The sequence below is a fragment of the Alosa alosa genome, chromosome 12 (genome assembly GCF_017589495.1).
Source record: "Alosa alosa isolate M-15738 ecotype Scorff River chromosome 12, AALO_Geno_1.1, whole genome shotgun sequence".
NCBI classification, from domain to species: domain Eukaryota; kingdom Metazoa; phylum Chordata; class Actinopteri; order Clupeiformes; family Clupeidae; genus Alosa; species Alosa alosa.
In genome coordinates, this window is record NC_063200.1 from 9,337,200 (window position 1) to 9,357,867 (window position 20,668).

Here is a 20,668-nt window from a genome sequence, read left to right on the forward strand (position 1 = left end):
ATGAACACACTATGTACTGTAGTTAAACGAGCGCACAATACACAAAAATGTGTGCACAATCTAGTCTAACGAGCGCACAATTTGGTAAAGCGAGCACATGATTTAGTAAAGCAGCATTTGCAAGATTGTTTTTAATATATCAAGATAATAAAACGAAGTGTATGATTTCTCAATACATAGAAAATCTTGCAATGACACCCCCCAGGAGATGTCATTGCAAGATTGTTTTTGTATATCAAGATAATATACGCCCGTTTTACTGAATTATGCACTTATTTTACTAAGAGTGCGTTTGTAAATGGCCACTCCAAGCGCTCTGAGCCAACTCTAAAACTTTTAACCGTTCGTAAATTTGGACCGTGGGTGGAATTATGGTTCGTTTATTCAAAGTGTCACACTCTCAGAGCATCCAGAGCGTACTCTGGGTACTGTTATACTAACAAGAATAGATTGTGATATGGTTAATACGGAACCCTAGAGCAGTCATTGCAAGATATTTTTTTTGTATATATCCAGAAAACGTATACTCATTTTACTAAATTGTCTGCACATATTGCTAAATCATGCGCTTGTTATACTAAATAGTGCACTCGTTTTACTAAATTTAGTAAACATACGCACAATTTAGTAAAACGTGCACACAATATATTAAAATGTTATGTAAAATGTAATAAACTAGTTTTTTGAACTTCAGAGAGCTATCTATTTTCAGTGTCAGATTGAATTTACGAACGCACCCTAAATTGTGCACTCGTTTTACTACATAGTGTGCTCGTCTACTAAATCACTCTTTTTAGTAAATAGTGCACTCATTGTACTAAAATGTGCACTCATTGTACAAAAAAATAGCACAATTTGACTAAATGAGCCCACCATTTAGCCAAATGAGAGCACGATTTAGTAAAAATGACGACACATTTTAGTAAAATGAGTGCACATTCATCCAAAATAGCTGAAATAAATAAAAAATGCATTCAAAATTATAGCTTGGGTCTTTAGGATATGTCAGAATATTGCCTGGTGAGTGCCTAAATGAGTGCTGGCTAACATCTCCCAACACCTGATGTCCATTGGGATGGACATTAAACTTTTAATGAATTATACTGAGTGCAAATTGGTTAGGCGATCATACATACACATTCACTACTGTTTTTCTGCTACACTGTTTTTCATGCTATATTAGCACACATGATCAATGGCTGCGGTCAGGCTTCTGCTACAATACTGAATGAATGAATGGCTATAACCCTATTACCTCAACCTGTTCTTGCACTGACATAGTTTTTTATATTACCTTGTCTACATTATACTTTACTCTCCTATTTGTCCGTATTATTTATGCTGGTCTCTAGACCTTATACTTGCACTGTTGCACTGTTGGACTACTGTTGGACTACTTTTTGCACCTTCACCATGACACTCACTCCCTTGAGCACCTTACCATGGTATGTAGTATATTTAGTATTTATTTTGTTAGTTTTCTTATCTTCTACTGTCTTTATTGTACAGTGGAGTTTAGTTATATGTTTATACTTTTACCATTTCTGCTGTAAGTGCATGTTGTGTGTGATGTCTGTATGCTACTGAGACCCTTGAATTTCCCCTTGGGGATCAATAAAGTATCTATCTATCTATCTATCTATTAAACAACACGCATAGCCTATGCTGCATTTCAAATAGGAAGCGCACGCCTGATTATGTAATTCTTTAAGCTACATAGCTGTCTCCAGTTTTCCTCAATTTGACTAATTAAGAAGCGATAATAGGATATTTGACCGGCATATCATCAAAATGTCCGGAAAACGAAACCTCTGCCGGTGACCGGCATTTTTTTATAGCGGAAACTCCGGTGTGTGGGTGTGTGTGTATTCGTGTTTGTGTTTATGTGTGTGTGTGTGTGTGTGCGTGTGCGTGTGAGTCTGTGCGTCAAAAGCTAGCCTATCCTCTGGTTCAGTGTTTCTCAAACTTTTTCAGACCAAGGACCACTTAACCAATAAAAAAAAAATCACGGACCACCTAGCTAAAATAAAAAACAGTAGACCTACTTCAACAGTATTTAACACAATAGGCCTACTCACTGAACCACCTTGCTTATTGACTTTGCACCTTGCTTATTGTGTCAGGGGATTCATATAATTAAAACTGGCAAAGTTTAGGCTACAGTGTTGCAGAACGGTTTGGATTTACAATACAAGTTTGTTCAATATTGCAAACAACTCATCAAAATTATATTTTACCACGTCTGCTCGCGGACCACACTTTGAGAAACACTGGTTAACTGTTTTCTGCTCAACAAATTTGACAGTCTACACTTGGGCTGCGCTGGCATCAAAGGGTGTTCATGGATGAGGAAATGAAATCTGATCCCTCATGCAACACACCCACCCACTCGTTTACATAAAACCCAGCGGTGTCGTCCGTTTTCTCTGCCGTGCCATCTTCATTTTTCAGCAGTGGTAGTCTCTGGGACCAAAAAAGAACACATTTCAGGGTAAGCATCTAAATTCAATCTAACATGAGGTTGTAGCGTGAATGATGTGGTGTTTTCCCCTGTAGGGCGGCTAACTTTGGCTACTGTAACATTGTGAATAAGTGGAATTGAACGGAATGTGACATTTCCTGCAAGTGCGGGCAGTTTGTCAACAGCAGTCTATTAGTAACATAATGTCTATATTTTGACGGAGTCTAACTTGGTTAACCAGAAAAGCTTTATCGAGTAGCCTACATGACTATTACGAAATACTAGGCTGTTCCGAATCCGCCCTGATCAGCGCCTTGTCATATGAACACAACGTAATAGGGAATGCCTACCAGGTCATTTCACAACGCATTCCCCCGTAAAGTTTAAGTGACGCGTCGGCGAGATTTCCGTCCATTTCAGTCAAATGTGACCCTTAGCAGCAGGCGATGCTGTCCCCACACCCACCCTTTCAACTTGTAACTTGTTGAATGACAGATTGGAACAGACCAGCTGCAACGCGCTGCTAGCCTACAGTGTAACCGTTTGTAGTGGATTAGAATCACATTTTCCTTCTTGTAGGCTATTGAATCAGTCTTGTAAACTGATAATACTAAAGGAGGATGCAAGGGGGTTGTTAGAAACCTGAGTAATCACAGGTCAGTCTCCAAGCTGATTGAGATAATTCTGTAAGGACAATTAAGCTTAGGAAACTTGATCATTTATTAATAATAAGGGAAAGCACAAAACATCTCAAGTACCATAGCACACGCTCCGATGGTCACAAAGCCCCCACTTAGGGGGTTTGAGATTCAGGTAATTATAGGTCTCCCAGCAACCACCTGCTGTCATCCCAGCGCATGGTTGCTACGGTAAACAAGAAGGGCTTTGTGCCAACACATAGGTAATTTCTTGCATTAAATGAGCCTCAATGGACTATCCGCTAGTTGTGTGGTTGGCATTTTGATAAACTACATGCACTGTACCTATTAGTGATGTCTTAAATATATAAAGTATATGTGAAATATGTTTTTCTGATCCCAATATATTTTAATATATTTCTTCTTCTCTCCAGCTTTATTGCTTTGTTTCCAAACATCAGCTTCATACCACAATGGCAGGAGTAAGTACATATCGGCATGACACCGTGTAGAGATGAATCTTTGTGTGTTTGCCACATGCTTTTGCATAGTATTTGCTTAACAGCCTAAGTTTTTTTTTTTATTGCTGCTCTGATTTTCATACCCCATACACTCCTGTGTGTTCTGTATAATAGGCTACATGGAATGTGTATTCCTAGAGTGTTATCTCATTATTATCTATATTGCCCGGGAGCCATACTACCCCCACCTATCATCTCCTCCAGATACTGATGCGGTCCAAATGGGTCAGGCTTGGTCCTGGCCCAGATCCATTTCACTAGCTGTTTATTTTAAGGGCCATAATCTAGTTAATGGTTACACTGTTAATGAGTTTATACTGTTAGTCTGGGGAATATTCTCGATCATCCAAACACTGTGTAGTACCAAAGTCCTTTTAGGCAAGTCCCTCCACTCGGCGGCCATATTGCAACGCTTTTGGGGCACTCATCGGTCATCCTATTCGGCAGAAATGCGTGTGCGCAAGGCTTCACGACACCAATCATGCTCCAGTGGCGAGTTCACAAAACATGATTGGCAAGATGTCTTCATAACACACCATATGATTGGCTCAATTTATTCACATCACACCACATGATTGGCTCAATGTATTCACATGTCGACATTTTGCCGAGGAAGGGGTGGGATATGTGTAGACAACGGCCATTGGCGTTACAAACTAGCCCCATGCATTTCTATGGAGGATTTTTTGAGTGCTGTGTCTCCTCATTAGAAAGTCTCTGGTAGTACTGATGCTCGTGGGTAATTGGTCCAGAGCTGATGCTCGTGGGTAACTGGTCCAGAGCTGATGCTCGTGGGTAACTGGTCCATCCAGAGCTAATGCTCGTGGGTAACTGGTCCAGAGCTGATGCTTGTGGGTAACTGGTCCAAGTCCAGATGCTCGTGGGTAACTGGTCCAGAGCTGGTGCTCGTGGATAACTGGTCCAAGTCCAGATGCTCGTGGGTAACTGGTCCAGAGCTCATGCTCGTGGGTAACTGGTCCAAGTCTCAGCTGGATTCACAAGTCAGATAGAAGGAAAAGCAAACACACAAAACAGTGCAGAAGAAGTGAAATCAGAAATGATTAAAACAAACTGTTTACCAGTAGCCTGACGTTGTCATACTCAAATTCTAGTCAGAATATGAGTCTGATACTGCTCCATTGGGACGTAATTATGGGGCGTGCTTCAACCAATACAGGGGGGGAATGCCTCTGCACTCAATTGGATAGTATTTGCTTAACAGCCTAAGTTTTTTTTTTTTTATTGCTGCTCTGATTTTCATACCCCATACACTCCTGTGTGTTCTGTATAATAGGCTACATGGAATGTGTATTCCTAGAGTGTTATCTCATTATTATCTATATTGCCCGGGAGCCATACTACCCCCACCTATCATCTCCTCCAGATACTGATGCGGTCCAAATGGGTCAGGCTTGGTCCTGGCCCAGACCACTCAATTGGATAGACCTAACCAATCAGAGCAACAAAATAGCTTACCGTGAGGTGTAGGAAGAAAACACACGAACCATCCTTCTGCTCCTATATCCCCTCCGTTTTTAAAATAATTCTGTTGAACAGTGATATGCTACAAACATGTTAAACAGCTGGGAAAGGCTGTCGCAAATCCCTCGAACAGGTGGTCAATCAGAGATTTCAAATGAACGAGGGAACATGTCGCAATGCAACAGCGCTGTTTTCCCTTGATGAAAGTGAAACCACCAGTTTTCCCACATCTCAACTTTGGCCAAAGTTTTCAGAAATAATCGTTTTCAGTGATACAAACTCATTAAATAATATGAATTTTCCATATGGGGTCTTAAAAGCCATGTATCCTTCTAGCCACAGCGTTTTTGTTTCAAACATAAGCCTAATGTAAGCGTGCTCAGATGACGTGATAGACCAAGCACTGTTGCTCACCTGTCCATCATCGTAAAGCCTGATTTGATTGGTCTGCCTGATTTAGGGCGAGCATACTTGCCCCACAATGGAGCAATGCCAGACCGAACTTCCCGTGGGGCGGGACTAAGTTCGGAATGGCACCCAGGCTAGTTTACTAGCCTTCACATCTAAGAAATTAGACATAGGAGAACACACACACCAGGGGCGGACCAAGCTGCTTGCCACAAAGGGGGCTAGGTATAAATTAGACACAAAAACCCATCAATAGACGTCCCCAGTATTTGCAGCTATTTTTCTTGGCATACTGTCCTGATGATAATTGTGTGAAATCTCTCTTTTGAGCCATTCCTCACTCGATAATCACAATAGGTTTGAGAGTGCGAAAGATGGCGACGAATCAGGAGGCAAATACCAGTGTGTCCGTTCTGTATCCTTAATCTGCTGTTCTCTAGTGTCCGTTCTGTGTCCTCAATCTGCTGTTCTTCAGTGTGTCCTTAATCTGCTGTTCTCCAGTGTCCGCTCCGTGTCCTTAATCTGCTGTTCTTCAGTGTATCCTTAATCTGCTGTTCTCCAGTGTCCGTTCCGTGTCCTTAATCTGCTGTTCTTCAGTGTATCCTTAATCTGCTGTTCTTGTTCTCTTAGCGCGGAACCATTACTGCAGCCTCCCCCTTCAGCGCTGAAGATGATGTTCAGAAGCTCAGGGCCGCCATGAAAGGAGCAGGTGTGTTAAACGCACACGTACATGCACACGCACTCATACAAACATGCACACACTCGCATACACACACACGCACACACTCACATACACACACACACACACACACACACACACAAGCCCGACCGATAAATCGGTGTGCCGATATTATCGTCCGATATTAGGTATTTTAAAAATATAATTATTTTAAAATGAAGTAAAGGAAAGCCAATTACTGATCCTTCATCGAACTTTCCAGTATTATCTCTCCATTGCCGCCCTGCAAATATGTGCCAGCTAGAAATGGGAACAGCGCCTATTTTTCCATGACAGGCAAGCGTGTTGGAAGCGTTTCCTGCCAAAAGAGACAGTGAAGAGATTTTTAATAGCCAGACTGGCCACAGCAGCGCCGCATCAGAGATGCTTTAATAGCCAGACTAGCTGCAGAAGTGCCGCATCAGAGACATCTGAGGTGCGGATGTGATTGAGGCAGTGTGGCTGCTGTAGCCTGTTACCACGGGCGCTGAAATGACAAACAACACGCAACGGAGCTGTTCGGCAGACACAGCACAGGCAACGTGTTCAAGCCACTAGTCATGTGCTCAAGTCCTCAAATATCAAAATCACTATCGGTCTTTAAAACCCCATATTGGTCGGGCTCTAATACACGCGCACACACACACACACACACACACACACACACACACACACACACACACACACACACTTAAACAGCCTTCAGTCTTTTTCCAGTCTTCTTTTTATTATTTTAGAGGTCATTCTCTGACCTCATGTGACTGGCCTCTAAATAAATGAGTTTTCCATCTGAAGGGTGCTAACATGTGTGTAATGTATGTTGTCCAAGGGTGCTAACAGTTGGAGATCACTTTCATTTTCTCTACAGCTTTAGGTGCCATTTCTTTTTTTTTATTTTAGAGAGGAGATCTTGGACTGAGGATTAGAGAGGAGTTATTTTAACTGTAAACAGTGCGGTTGAAATCTTTAGTCCGATTCAGGTGGTGGTTGCTAGTGAAGTCCCACCTTCTGTGTGACGCGCTTTGAGTGTCGAGAAAAGCGCTATATAAATGTAATGTGCTGTTTTTGTTGTTGTTGTTGTTATTTCAATCTGATTGAAAAAAAAAAACAACGTCTGTGTAAACACGACTAGTGATGTGGCCCTGCCCGCTTGGTTAGATTTTGGTCTGACCACACACTGTTTCCACAAACTACATGTGTATTCACACATTTTTGCATCTGGGACTTCCACTTTCCCCACAGTAGGCCTAGATTACCACATGAACTAGATCAAATCGAGATGACTGCATGAGCTAAATTCAATCAAGATCAAGAGCCACTTGATCTTGATTGAATTTCACTCTATCATATTAGGGGAGAACCATGTGAGAGTGTGTCTTCTAGACTGCTGTATGTCACACTAGTTGGAGAGGTGTGGTGGATCAGTGGCCGACTTGCCACGCATGAAACAATTTTAGATTCTGAGAGTCCCTGTGCCATTGCAGTTTGAAGTTGCATACTGAGGTTTTGATTGGTCGATCTAAAGCAGAAATCCTTCATTCATGACACTGACTGCTTATTTCGCTTATGATATGACTGGTAAAACATAGCAGACATAATACAATGATTCGACGGTCAAGAGTCGAGATTCTAAATGTCAGTTCGGGTATATTTTTGGTTACTTTCCCCTTGCAGTAGGGAACAGTGGGTTGAGTCTTGCTCTTGAGAGTGGGGTTTTGGCCTCGGTGTTGGGACCCTGGGAGTGAGATGGAGGATGCGGCGGGGTGTAATGTGTGTGTAATGGGCATCAGCTGATGGTGGCCTGAGCTCCATTACTGACTCATAGCCACCCTGCTCTGGACAGGCGCCGCCCCAAGTGAAGATGTGGCATGTGTGGACGAGGGGTCAAACTTGGTGCTCACATGGTCGCAGGCTTCATTCCTCACAAACTTTCCAATTATGTTGTTTACTTCCAGACACCACACTAATGCCTGTATGATTTGCTAAACCACCTCAACATTGCTGTTGTTTACTTCCAGACACCACACTAATGCCTATATAACTTGCTAAACCACCTCAACATTGGTGTTGTTTACCTCCAGACTCCACACTAATGCAGCTTGGCCTGTACGGCTTGCTAAACCACCTCAGTGTTGCCGCTGCAGCTTGACTGACCGTGTTATGTTGAATTTGTTTACCAGGCACCAATGAGGCCACCATTATTGAGGTCCTGGCCCATCGCACTATTGAACAGAGGCAAAGAATCAAGGACGCTTACAAGCAGTCTGTTGGGAAGGTACAGATGCACCAGAATTACACAGCTCCTCTTTACTCTCTCTTTCTCTTTCACTCTTTCTCTCCCCCTCTCTCTCTCCCTCTCTCCCTCTCTCTCTCTCTCTCTCTCTCTCTCTCTCTCTCTCTCTCTCTCTCTCTCTCTCCCCCCTCTCTCTCTGTGACTCCTTCTGTGACTCTCTTCTCCTCATTCTCCATTTCCATCTGTATCTCTCCTTCATCATTCTCTGTTTTATATGATCTTCCGATCCAAGTTATGTGCGTTCCTTCCTCTCATTACACACACACATAAGCACAAACACAAACACAACACTTCCTGGTTACATTACCATTTTTGTTAATTTGTTAAGGGTGTTTTTTTTTCCATTGCTTTTCTGCATAGATAGCAGTGGACCATTTTCGATCCGGTGGTTAAAGTTTCGGGTCAGATGTCCCCGCTATTGCGGAAGTTGTGTGAGAAGCTAACCGACCCCAGTGCTGACCAAGGACACTAGTCATAAAGCCACAGGCGTCCCTTTATGAGTGTGCAGATGAGATGCATCACCTAATAGATGAGGCATTTAACTTCATCGACTGAACCTGTCACTGTCCGATTGGCCTTGCGGAGCAGACCATGAGCTAGCACCGTTGCTGTGGCATTTTGCGGAACTGCCCCTCTCTGAGAGAGGCCTTGAGTGCTGAGGGCTGAAGACTGAGCTAACATTGTCCACAAACTTATTTGAGGGAACTGATTGGATCTGTCTGGGCTATAAAATAACAGACTTCCTAGTTCCCATCGCCAATAATGAGGATGTTCTCTTAATGGTTAATGTATTAAAGTGCCATTTATCAACCGAGCAGTGGTCCCTACTAGTTTTGAGGAGAGAAACTGTCAGAGGGTTCAGGGTTGTCCTGATAGTGTAAGTAGTATTCAAACAGCTAATGGATGATTGATAATTTAGTGATCATCAGCATAAATATTTACTCACATTTTCACTCGGTTTGAAGCAAGTACGTATGTAAAACACACATATAACTATACTCATGTAACTGTATCATCAATATCATAATACAACAGTGTGGTTTCAATTATTCTTATTATGTGGAGGACTTTTCACAGTAGAGAATATGATCTGGCACAGTACTGGGTATGATGTTGGAGTCTGTCTCCTATCTGAGGGCAGTACTGGGTATGATGTTTGAGTCTTTCTCCGAGCTGAGGTCAGGGCTGAAGCATGGGGAGGTTCTTGCATACCAGGTAGCCCCTCATGAATGCTGTTTGTGGGCTTTCTCAACAATGGCTGTCAGATCCTGTGTTGTGCAGTGAAGTTTCTGTATAGGTTCTGCTGATCCAGGAAGTGTGTGTGTGTGTGTGTGTGTGGAAAGATTGACTCATACTTGAGCGCAGGCAGTTGAGGTTGAGGCGGCCTTAAAGAGGAGCTTGTCTGGGGACTGAAGTTCACTGAGTGTGTCCCAACCCCACCCTGGCGGAGTTTGCAGTGGAGTCAGCACTCTTTCCACTGGCCCTAGGTCAGCACACACACATCCTTAAAGCTACAGTACAACAGCTCATCTGAGCACTACATAGCACACTGCTGTTAGGATACCTATTTTTCATGGCTACACTTTTATGAACACATTTCAGATTTTCACTCAAGCATTGTAAAGCTACATAGCCCTATATGAATGATTTCCCCTTGGGGATCAATAAAGTATCTATCTCTATCTATCTATCTATCTATCTATGAACACTTCCTCCACTTCTACTTCCTAAAGCTACAACAACCCATCTAAACACTACATACAGTACACTACATTAGTAAGCTACGTTTGGCATTCTTTTAGCTCTGCGATTTCCACTGTCTTGGTACACAGATGTCTTTAAAGCGACAACAGCCTGTTTAAACATATCAAAGCCTAAATAAGCTCTGTTACTGCTCCTCCAGCTGTTTCATGAACTATTTCCTGTCTCTGAATTTAAAAAACTAAACAAGCATCGCAGAGCTAGATCAGTAAACTGCCCAGTGTCTATGAATATCTCTAAAGCAATGCCTTCCACTTCTGAACAGAAGACTGTCCATCTCCGCACCGTTACTGTTCTTTAAGCCGTTTCATCAGATCTCTCTCCACTGTCCTGGAACAGTACACAAACCGCGTGAAAGCTACAGCAGTCTCTAAACACATTATACCTGTAGCTCCTCCCTCCAGCACTGCCTGCTGCTGTTACGTAAGTTTGTGCGTGGCCAGCCGTGGGTCAGTGTTTCCACACCTGGAGGCGAGCCGTGTTGGTTGTCAAAACATTGTCTCGCTTTACAACAATGACCAACAGTAATTAGAATGGAAACTGAAGGACTCTTATTGTTCATAATGTATCTATGTCCTCTCTGGCTTTCAGGGTTTTGATTGCATTTTTACTTTTACTTTCTAGGACACTGAAATTACATAAATGTCATGATGTAAGATATAAAATATTATTTGTTCTATCTTAGTTCAGATAGTTCAGAGTAGCATTGTTATGGCGAATCCAGAATCATTTTATTCAGTGAATAGAAACTAAACAAGACATCCACAAGCAGCAGATTCTCTAGTCACTACAGTAGCCTCTGCAGTAAACGCTACACCAAACACTAAGCAACACACACACACACACACACACACCCACACACACACTGTGTTCAGATGACTCTGGAGAGGTTCTGGCCCTCAGCTGGTATGGTTCCAGTGGAACAGTTCTAGAGTTAGCAGTTGCGTGGTATTTTCCAGCAGCACTGCCTAGAACACATCCAGCAGTGTGTAATTTTCTTTTTCCCCCTACATATTTTACAGCACATTTCCATAGCAACACGCCTTTGTTTATGTGTGAGCCAGGTCTGTTGTACAGTATGTTGCTGAGTCAAAGCAAAAGCATAACTATTATAGCCTATGTGACTGCCCTGATTAAATAAAGGATAAATAAAATAAAATAAAAATGTAAATATCATGTGGGTGTAATATCACAACATTGTCTCTGCGTCTGACTTTCTCTTTGCTTCTCTGTCTCCCTGTCTGTCTCTTATGCTCTCTCTCTCTCTCTCTCTCTCTCTCTCTCTCTCTCTCTCTCTCTCTCTCTCAGGACCTGATAGAAGACTTGACATCAGAGCTAACTGGGAACTTTGAGAAGGTGGTGGTTGGGCTTATGATGACGGCACCAGAGTATGATGCCTATGAGCTTCACAACGCCATGAAGGTCAGTCACAAGCTCACCGTGTCATTAAGGTCATTGGGCCGGCAGGCTGGGCTACTGAGGTAGTCCCGCTGAATGGCGCTACAATGTTATATTCACATGCACTCTAAAGAAACAGTAAGCACGTAGTCAGAGCAAATAATAATGAGATACAAGTGATACAGTTCTTACAAATGAGATGCAGATGCAGCTAGCATGCAGCAAGATCTCTTCTCAATGAGATACACAGGCAGCTAGCATTTAGCAAGACCCAATGAGATACACAGGCAGCTAGCATGTAGCCAAACCTCTCCCCAATGAGTTACACAGGGAGCTAGCATGTAGCCAGATCTCTCCCCAATGAGATACATGGGGAACTAGCATATAGCCAGAACTCTCCCAAGTACTGTAAGATACAAAGGAGAGGCACCATTTTAACAAACATCATAGAGTTTGTGCAAAGATAAACGGCACCATGTTTATTCAGCAAATGTGTTTCTGCTGACTGGTCTGTCATGTCTGCCACATGTTAATCTAGGCCTTTTAAATCATAGGGCAGTTCCATGGAAAATTATGTTTTTGTAACATCCATAACAGCTATAAAATGTGATGGTATGATGTGAAAGATTACATGAAATTTGAGCATTTGCTTTTTTTGGCTGAAGAATGTATATGAGAAAAAATGCACAAAAAATGAATGTAATCATTCACATCATACAAATGCCAAGGCATTTCACTGGCGTTATGGATGTGACAAAAAGTAAATTTTCTGTGGAATTGCCCCATAATGTTATTATCCTTTCACTTGTGTTGTTGACAAATAATAGCAATGCAGACATACGTGGCTGCAGTCCTGTAAGACTGAACAAAGCTCTCTCCTCCATCCTCCAGGGAGCAGGGACTGAAGAGGCTTGTCTTATCGACATCTTGGCCTCCAGAACAAGCGAGGAAGTGCAGGCCATCAACGCGGCTTACAAGAAGAGTATGTGGCTTTGTGTTTGTGCATCTATACGGAATAGAGTGTTTAATGTGTTTTATACCTTAATGAATGTATACCATCATTGAGACAGTGGTCATTGCTGGTACCTGGTAGTGTGGCATGCGTGTAAAAGCCATAGGACGGACATTTGGAAAGACAGAAAGGCCATTGTAATATGAACTGTTCTCTCCATGTGGGGTTTGCAAGCCTATGCACCTACCATTTTCAGAGCAGGCTTAGAGGTAGGTACAACAAGCCCCAGATACACATGGGTAGTTTCATAAGTGCAAGCGCTTGACATTATCTACAAACATGTCTGCGTACTTCAAAATATGGGATTATGTTGGAATAATTATTATTATTATTATTATTATTATTATTATTATTATTATTATTATTATTATTATCATTATTGACTAAACCTACCCTATTTTAAAAAAGAAGGACAAAAATACCATTTGTTGATGAGTTTTCATCCTACAATTGAGGTGTTATTTTAAAACCACTTTCATATTAACTCACTTTTACTGTGGGCAGAAAACTGGACCACACCAGGATGTTCTTTAACATGTCCCAATTGTGATTGTCCAAAAAAAGCACAGAACTTTCATGATTTAACGGAAATGACGGGTATTTGAAATAGGCCAAATTTCCGTTAAGCGTAAGTTCAGAAATATAGTTGATTGAACTTGTTTAGTACAGGAAATGCATCAGATATGCGTCAAACTTAGTAACAGCCTACCAACTTCCAGATAAAATGATCTAGTAACTCATAATATAATAACGGATGTAAAACGTGACCACTAAATATTCTGTCCAACAGAGTATGACAAGAGCCTGGAGGACGATATCTGTGGTGACACCTCAGGCATGTTCAAGAGGGTCCTGGTCTCTCTGACCACGGTGAGCACAGCCAGAAATGCACATATAGAAATACATGTACACACACACACACACACACACATACATACATACATACATACATACATACATACATACATACATACATATATATATATATATATATATATATATATATATATATATATATACACATGCACACACACACACACACACACACACACACACACACACACACACACACACACACACACACACACACGTACGTGCAAGAACACGTGCACAACCACACACTGTCGCACACACACACACACAGTGAAAAACGTGAAAAACATCATTCTTACAGCACAGGTACAGCTCCACCTGGACTTGTCCATGAACACACCTTTATTGACCCTTACGGCCTTGTGTCTGTCATGCAAACATAAGTGAGTTAGTGAGGTTAGTCATTGCTTCCTAGCTATAAGGGCTGGTGGGGCCAGTGCTAATGTCCGCCTTCTGTGTCCACAGTTAATCGGGTAAAACACAGCAAGTGCTGTTGGGTGGGATGACGGGCTAATCTGATTTGATGAAGGACTAATCTGATTTCAGTTTTACTCAAGTTATTGTGGACAGGGTCTGAATGAAAACTGATTTCAGTAGAATTGCTAGAATAGCAAGCTGAATGACTGAATGGTACTGTAGATAGCATCTGTCCCCAGTTGAACCCCCCACCATGATGTAGACTCCTCTGTAGTTATTCTGTAGTATTCCCCAGTTGTGTAGTATTCCCCGGTTGAACCCCCACCATGATGTTGACTCCTCTGTAGTTATTCTGTAGTAATCCCTGGTTGAACCCCCACCATGATGTTGACTCCTCTGTAGTTATTCTGTAGTAATCCTCTGTGGTGTGTGCAAAGTTCTGCTCAAATTCACATTAATGACCTGATGAGGATTTTAAGAAGTCATACATTCTCTATTCTTGGCTGATACACTCACATGTTTAAATGGCAAAGGGCAATCACATGTATGAATGATAAAGGTCAAATTAGTGTAAAGCCTTATGTAATATCCTATTCATATTCTGGGGCGGCCCTTGCTCTACTCAGCGATTTCACAGATGAAGAGAAGGGGAAATCGGTTGCTTTGCACGTGATGTTTGTGTGTGTGCGTGTGGTGAGTGTGTTGTGTGGTTTGTCTTGGGGAGTTCCATTTCCTTTTAAGAGACCATAGTGATCATAAACCCTCCCCGCCTCCACACAAACACAGACGCACATAATCACACACGCTTTGGACAAAGGCATCTGGCAAATCCCAAAACCATCCCATAACCATAACCAATCACACACACAAGTCAACTTACAGTCCAGCATAGAGCAGAGTTAGTGGTGGAGCTTTGGTTAATATGACCCCGTTTTCAAAATGGGGACATTGTGGCAGTTGTAGAGTTTTGAGAATGAAATGTTGTCCCACCCGTGCCTGATATAGGATGTCAGCTGATCAACAGTGGGATTCCTTAATGGTGCTTTTCTTTCCATGATGCATTTAGCAACGGGGCCATTTTACTATGGAGTCATACTGATGAAATATGTGTTGAGAGAAAGTGGAATAGAACATTATGTCCAATATTCCAATATATGGTTTAATGTTCTGCATTATGTCCAATATTCCAATATGTGGTTTAATGTTCTGCATTTCTCATTAGTGGGTCACTTTGATACTAAAAGTATGATTCTATGTAATGACTGTATGATATCTGTACTGTCCCTGTGTATATCTGTGTGTGACTGTGTTTAGAGATAAGCAGGAATATTATGACTTTGCAGTGTTTTACTGTTCTGCATGGCTGCGTCAGTAGCTATCTGCTCCAGATTGCCAGGCTGCCACTAATCAGGGTCTGATTCAGTGTAGTCCACGTGACATGGGATGACCAACGCCATCTCCCGTCAGCCTGGAAGGATACTTAAACTCTTAACTATTTCCTTGTCTAGTTAGAGCAGCTGATGGATCTTTAGGTGAAGTCATGCTGTCTCCCTTGATGCGCATCATTGTAAATAAACTCTGTTCCTGATTTTTCATACTATTGGTCTGACTGGGTCTCTATTAAATCTATGGTATCAAAATAACCATCAGTGTCGAGAGCAGTTTAGGGTTGGGTATATTTTTTGGGGGCTTTTATGCCTTTAATTGACAGGATAGTGGAGAATGAGAGGAAGTGAGTGGCTCTTTGACTTGTGTGTGTGTGACAGGCCGGCCGTGATCAAAGCAACACTGTGGATGATGCAGCCGCAGCTCAAGATGCCAAGGTGAGTTGTGCCTTAGAAACTGAATAACCGCTCAATCGGAACAAGAATTCTCATATAAACACCTCAATCGGAATAAAAATGCCTGATCCGATTAGAATTTCAATCGGAATGAAAGAGGTGGTGTATACCTTTCTTATTCCGATTGAACAGCCATGTATATATGGTCAATATTGGATTGCCTGCTGTATCTTCTCAAAGAAAAAGTAGGCAACAATGGCTATTCCGATCAAAGATTCTAAAGCGCTTAAGAGCACCTGATCGGAATAGAATATATCCCGTGTAAACAGACGGCACAAATTTTTCGGAATAGTTTATGCGGAATGACAAAAAAAAACTGTTTATGTAAACCCACCTACTGTGGTAAGTTACTGTATATGTGAGCTGATAGACGGATACACAGAAATGTGATGGAAAATCCAACTGAAATGTCTCTCTCTCTCTCTCCTTCTCCCTCTGTCTATCTGTCTGTCTGTCTTTCTCTCTCTCTCTCTCTCTCTCTCGCTCTCTCTTTTCTCTCTCTCTCTCTCTCTCTTTTCTCTCTCCTCTCTCTCCTCTCTCTCTCTCTCTCTCTCTCTCTCCTCTCTCTCCTCTCTCTCTCTATATCTCTATCTCTTCAGGACATCTACGAGGCAGGAGAGGCACGGTGGGGAACAGACGAGGTCAAGTTCCTGACCATTCTGTGTGTGAGGAACAAGAAACATCTTCTCAAAGGTACACACACACACACACACACACACATATACACTCACTTTCTCTCTCTCTCTCTCACTCACACACACACACACACACACACACACACACAGTCATCTGTAGGAAACATACCAACATACAGTACATAATTAAGCAGACATATGCACACTTACAGACCTTTATTCCACACACATCTGAACACACACACACACACACACACACACACACACACACACACACAGCCACTCGTCCACTTGTGTTTCCCACTCGTATAAACACACAGACATGCTGTTGATGTGAACGTCCACTACATCCACCTTCACTAATCCAGTTCAGTTGCACTCTGTGGGAGCAGGAATGCAAATTATGTGAATTATGCAAATTATGTGAGAAGCTAAGTGCCCCAGGCCTCGTGTCTGTGTCTGTGTGTGTGTGTGTGTGTGTATGTGTGTGTGTGTGTGTGAGTGTGTGTGTGTGTGTGTGTGTGTGTGTGAGCGCGTCATTCATCCCCTATTTACTCTAACTATGTCTCTCTATGGAGCACCAGCACACCTGCCCACTAATCTGTAAAAATCACCCAGACATGTCAGCAGAATTCAACACAACTCAACACTGACACCTAGTGGTCACATAGGGTGCTAACAATGCCTCTCTCTGTCTTCCTCTTTGTCCTGGTCTCTTTCTTATTCCCACTCCCTTGTTGATGCAGTGTTTGATGACTATAAGAAGGTGTCTGGGAAGGACATTGAGGACAGCATTAAAAGTGAGATGTCCGGCTGTCTGGAGGACGTCTTCTTGGCCATAGGTGAGTGTCGCTCAGTTCCCTCCTCACTCGAACAGATAGGTTCTACAGCTGTCACTCACATCCTCTCACTGGCTCTCACAGTTGGCCTGTCACATTTGATGTCTGTTGTCGGGTAACAACATTATTTTATTTTCCACCGGTTGAAAGATTAATAGTCTCTCTGAATACTGGCACAGCTACACTGGTGTCATAGTCTCATAGTGTAGTTTGTAACATAGTATTTCTTTTTAACACACGTCTCCTTTGTAATGTAGCTTGAATTTGAATCCTTATTTTGTAAGTGGCTTTGGATAAAAACATCTGAAATAAATACATATGTACACAGAGCTATCAGGCTGCCACATTCACAGCGTTGAACTCTTGTCAGGAAACAACTTCCGTTTATGTTTTATTTCAACAGTTCAAATGGGAGCAAATAAAAACTGTAAATAAAAACAAGCCCATTCAGACACAGAGCCATGTAATGATACACACGGTTTCTTACATTGTTGACTGTGAACAGAGATTTGTCAAGATGACAAGTATGCAGTATACAACAGTGAGGCCAGACTGAGATGCACAGAATGAGATGCACTTTCGGTCACTATGTGATTTTTACCACACAGCCTTTGTACCTTTCATATAAAGCTGTTGGTTTGAAATGTCTCTCTGTTTTTTATCTCATCGATACCTTAAAGTTGATTGGTATTTAGCAGACGCTTTTATCCAAAGCATCAGCAGGATCGAGATTTGAACTCAGGCCGACTGATCGTCAGACAGTGACATTACTGCAGACAGTGACATTTGGGCCACATGTGACGGCTTCTTTACTGTTTTCCTCCACAGTGAAATGCATCAGGAACAAGCACGCCTTTTTTGCAGAGCGTCTTTACAAATCCATGAAGGTAAAAATTATTTTCTTGGAATTTATGTTCAGCTTTGTGGATCTGTGTGTGTGTGTCTGTTTCTGTACCTGTTTTATATACTGTGTGTGTGTGTGTGTGTGTGTGTGTGTGTGTGTAAAACTGAACTGTGTCCATTTGGTTCAGGGTCTGGGTACTACAGACAGCGTTCTGATCAGAATCATGGTGGCCAGGGCTGAGATCGACATGCTGGACATCAAAGCAGAGTTCAAGAAAAACTACGGCAAGACCCTCTACTCTTTCATCAAGGTGAGACACCAGACTGCAGCAAACAGCCAATCAGCAGAGGCCTGAGGGCTCAAACATTAAGATACAGCCAATCAGCAGAGGCCTGAGGGCTCAAACATCAAGAGACAGCCAATCAGCAGAGGCCTGAGGGCTCAGCTCACATGTAAATATCAAGATACAGCCAATCAGACCGCAGTCCATAGTTCACCAAGTTCACCAGCAGAGTGAGTTACAGTACACATCTCTTGTACACAACAGGCCATCGCATCGTGATGTTCCCCCAAGGTGGGCATGTTGATGAAGCAGCCTTAATCCATAGCATCAAGCACCACTGCATACAGAAAAGGTTAATGTCTTGTTGTTCAGGGTGTGTTTTCTGTCCTGCTGAAAGAGCCCAATGTTGTGTTGTTGCCAGGGTGACACGTCGGGCGACTATCGTAAGATCCTGCTGGAGTTGTGTGGCGAAGATAAGTAGAAGATCATATGGAGGTCGTTGATGTCTGAGTGAGCCATTAGTGCCTCGTCTGAAAGATGACACCCCAGAACCTTTCCGCCGGCCCGCCAGAGGTCCACTTATTTCCAAAGATTTGTCAATTCCGTGCAGGCTTTTTTATGTTTTTAGTATACCAGCTAGACTAAACCACATGCTATTTTGTACTAATGAGTTTGTGAGATATTTTGATAATGAAAGAGTTTTCCACGCGTGAGTGCTGAAGGTAAGAAAGCCGACCAAACAGCTGTTGTTAGTCTACTGCCTGTAATTACTGTTTCAGTAAAAGTTTTGTTTTTAATCCCCACATGGTGTCTGTGGTCTGTTGTTTAATCCCCACATGGTGTCTGTGGTTTGTTGTTTAATCCCCACATGGTGTCTGTGGTCTGTTGTTCACAGGGTTCCACGTTACCTCTACTCTCATTTCTTAAAGTGTTAAGGTGAAGCTGGTTAATGTATGATAAAGTAACATTTTGCATATGTCCAGTGGTAAATGTTAACTATGTGATAACTGTTATGTATGTGATTGGTTTCTTTAAAACGATTGTTTTCCTTCCAGTGGTGTCATTTTTATTATACAGTAGCTCACAATGGGATATTAGCGCACTCTAAGCTCTCTCACTCACTCACACACACAGATGCACACACTTACACACACACACCCTGTAAAACTTCAAATATATAACCCTTAAAATAAATTAAGCACTACTGATAGCTGAGGCTTCCTTTAAATGTTAATCAATTATTCCAAATCAGTTATTCAAAGCTAAAATGAACTAACAAAACGGTGAAATGGTAAAATGGCTTAAATTTCTATATGAAATACATGAAGGCATCTTAAGTGTCACACACAATCAGAAACTATTAAAGGCAATTAACATTGCAATAACAGAGAGTGTGACAAAAATAGTGGAGGAATGCCTCCTCTGTGGAAATACTACACTTAACCTGTAAGCTATGCATTTCCCCCAGAATCCCCACCTTGTTATGTACACCAAAGATGTCATATTTTTCTGGTGAATTGGTGGTGAATGAAGCTGTATTGTTTTGTGTTACTATACATCTGTAGCATAGTTCAACCAGCAGTCTTGAGTATTCAAAAATGAGGGACAAGTACAAGTAAAATTCTAAAAACATTTGAATTGATTAAAGAAACCATACAATACAATGCTGTGGACTTGGACCACTTTCACATTTCACTACAGGTTGTATACTGTTTAGAACTCTCTATTGAGATTTGATTAAGGAAGTCAACGTAAGTTAAAAAGGACAAAGGGTTTTGGGTCTGCAAATTTGAGAAATTGTCAATATTGTGCTTGTTTTTTTCTACTCATAGGGAGGTGCCTAGCCTGATATATCCTCTCCATGTAGTTTTCAACCCTATGGTCATATACTGGTCAAATGTTCACTGAAAAAAAACAACCCTGGTTTGGTAATGGGGTAAAGCTGCCACAAGATGGTGCCCTTAGAAAAGAACTAGGGCTGTCAATCGATTTAAAAAAATTATCTAATTAATTACATACTCTGTGATTTAATTAATCTAAATTAATTGCATATTTATTTTTTGCTGTGAAAGTATTTTAAATATTTAAATTCAAATGAATCATTGATTAATCAGCATTAGTGACATTAGTTCAAAAACTCTTATTATTATTTTCACTGTACAAATAATTGCCATACTAATCTATGATATGACCTAATATGCTGAGGAAATAAATTCAAAAGTGCTTCGGGAAGAAGTTTCATTT

The 20,668-nt window shown here is 41.7% G+C and overlaps 1 protein-coding gene across 1 annotated transcript; it reads left to right on the forward strand.

The window, feature by feature from the left end:
- The first annotated feature begins 2,349 nt into the window (after window positions 1-2,349).
- Window positions 2,350-19,227, forward strand: anxa4 (annexin A4). The gene is made up of 13 exons (XM_048259709.1): window positions 2,350-2,491; window positions 3,534-3,581; window positions 6,141-6,219; window positions 8,409-8,503; window positions 11,591-11,704; window positions 12,572-12,662; window positions 13,483-13,562; window positions 15,749-15,805; window positions 16,423-16,516; window positions 17,205-17,300; window positions 18,126-18,184; window positions 18,329-18,451; window positions 18,846-19,227. Exons 2-13 carry the CDS (start codon window positions 3,573-3,575, stop codon window positions 18,903-18,905), a joined length of 957 nt encoding a protein of 318 aa, XP_048115666.1. The 5' UTR covers window positions 2,350-2,491; window positions 3,534-3,572; the 3' UTR covers window positions 18,906-19,227.
- The last annotated feature ends 1,441 nt before the right edge of the window (window positions 19,228-20,668 follow it).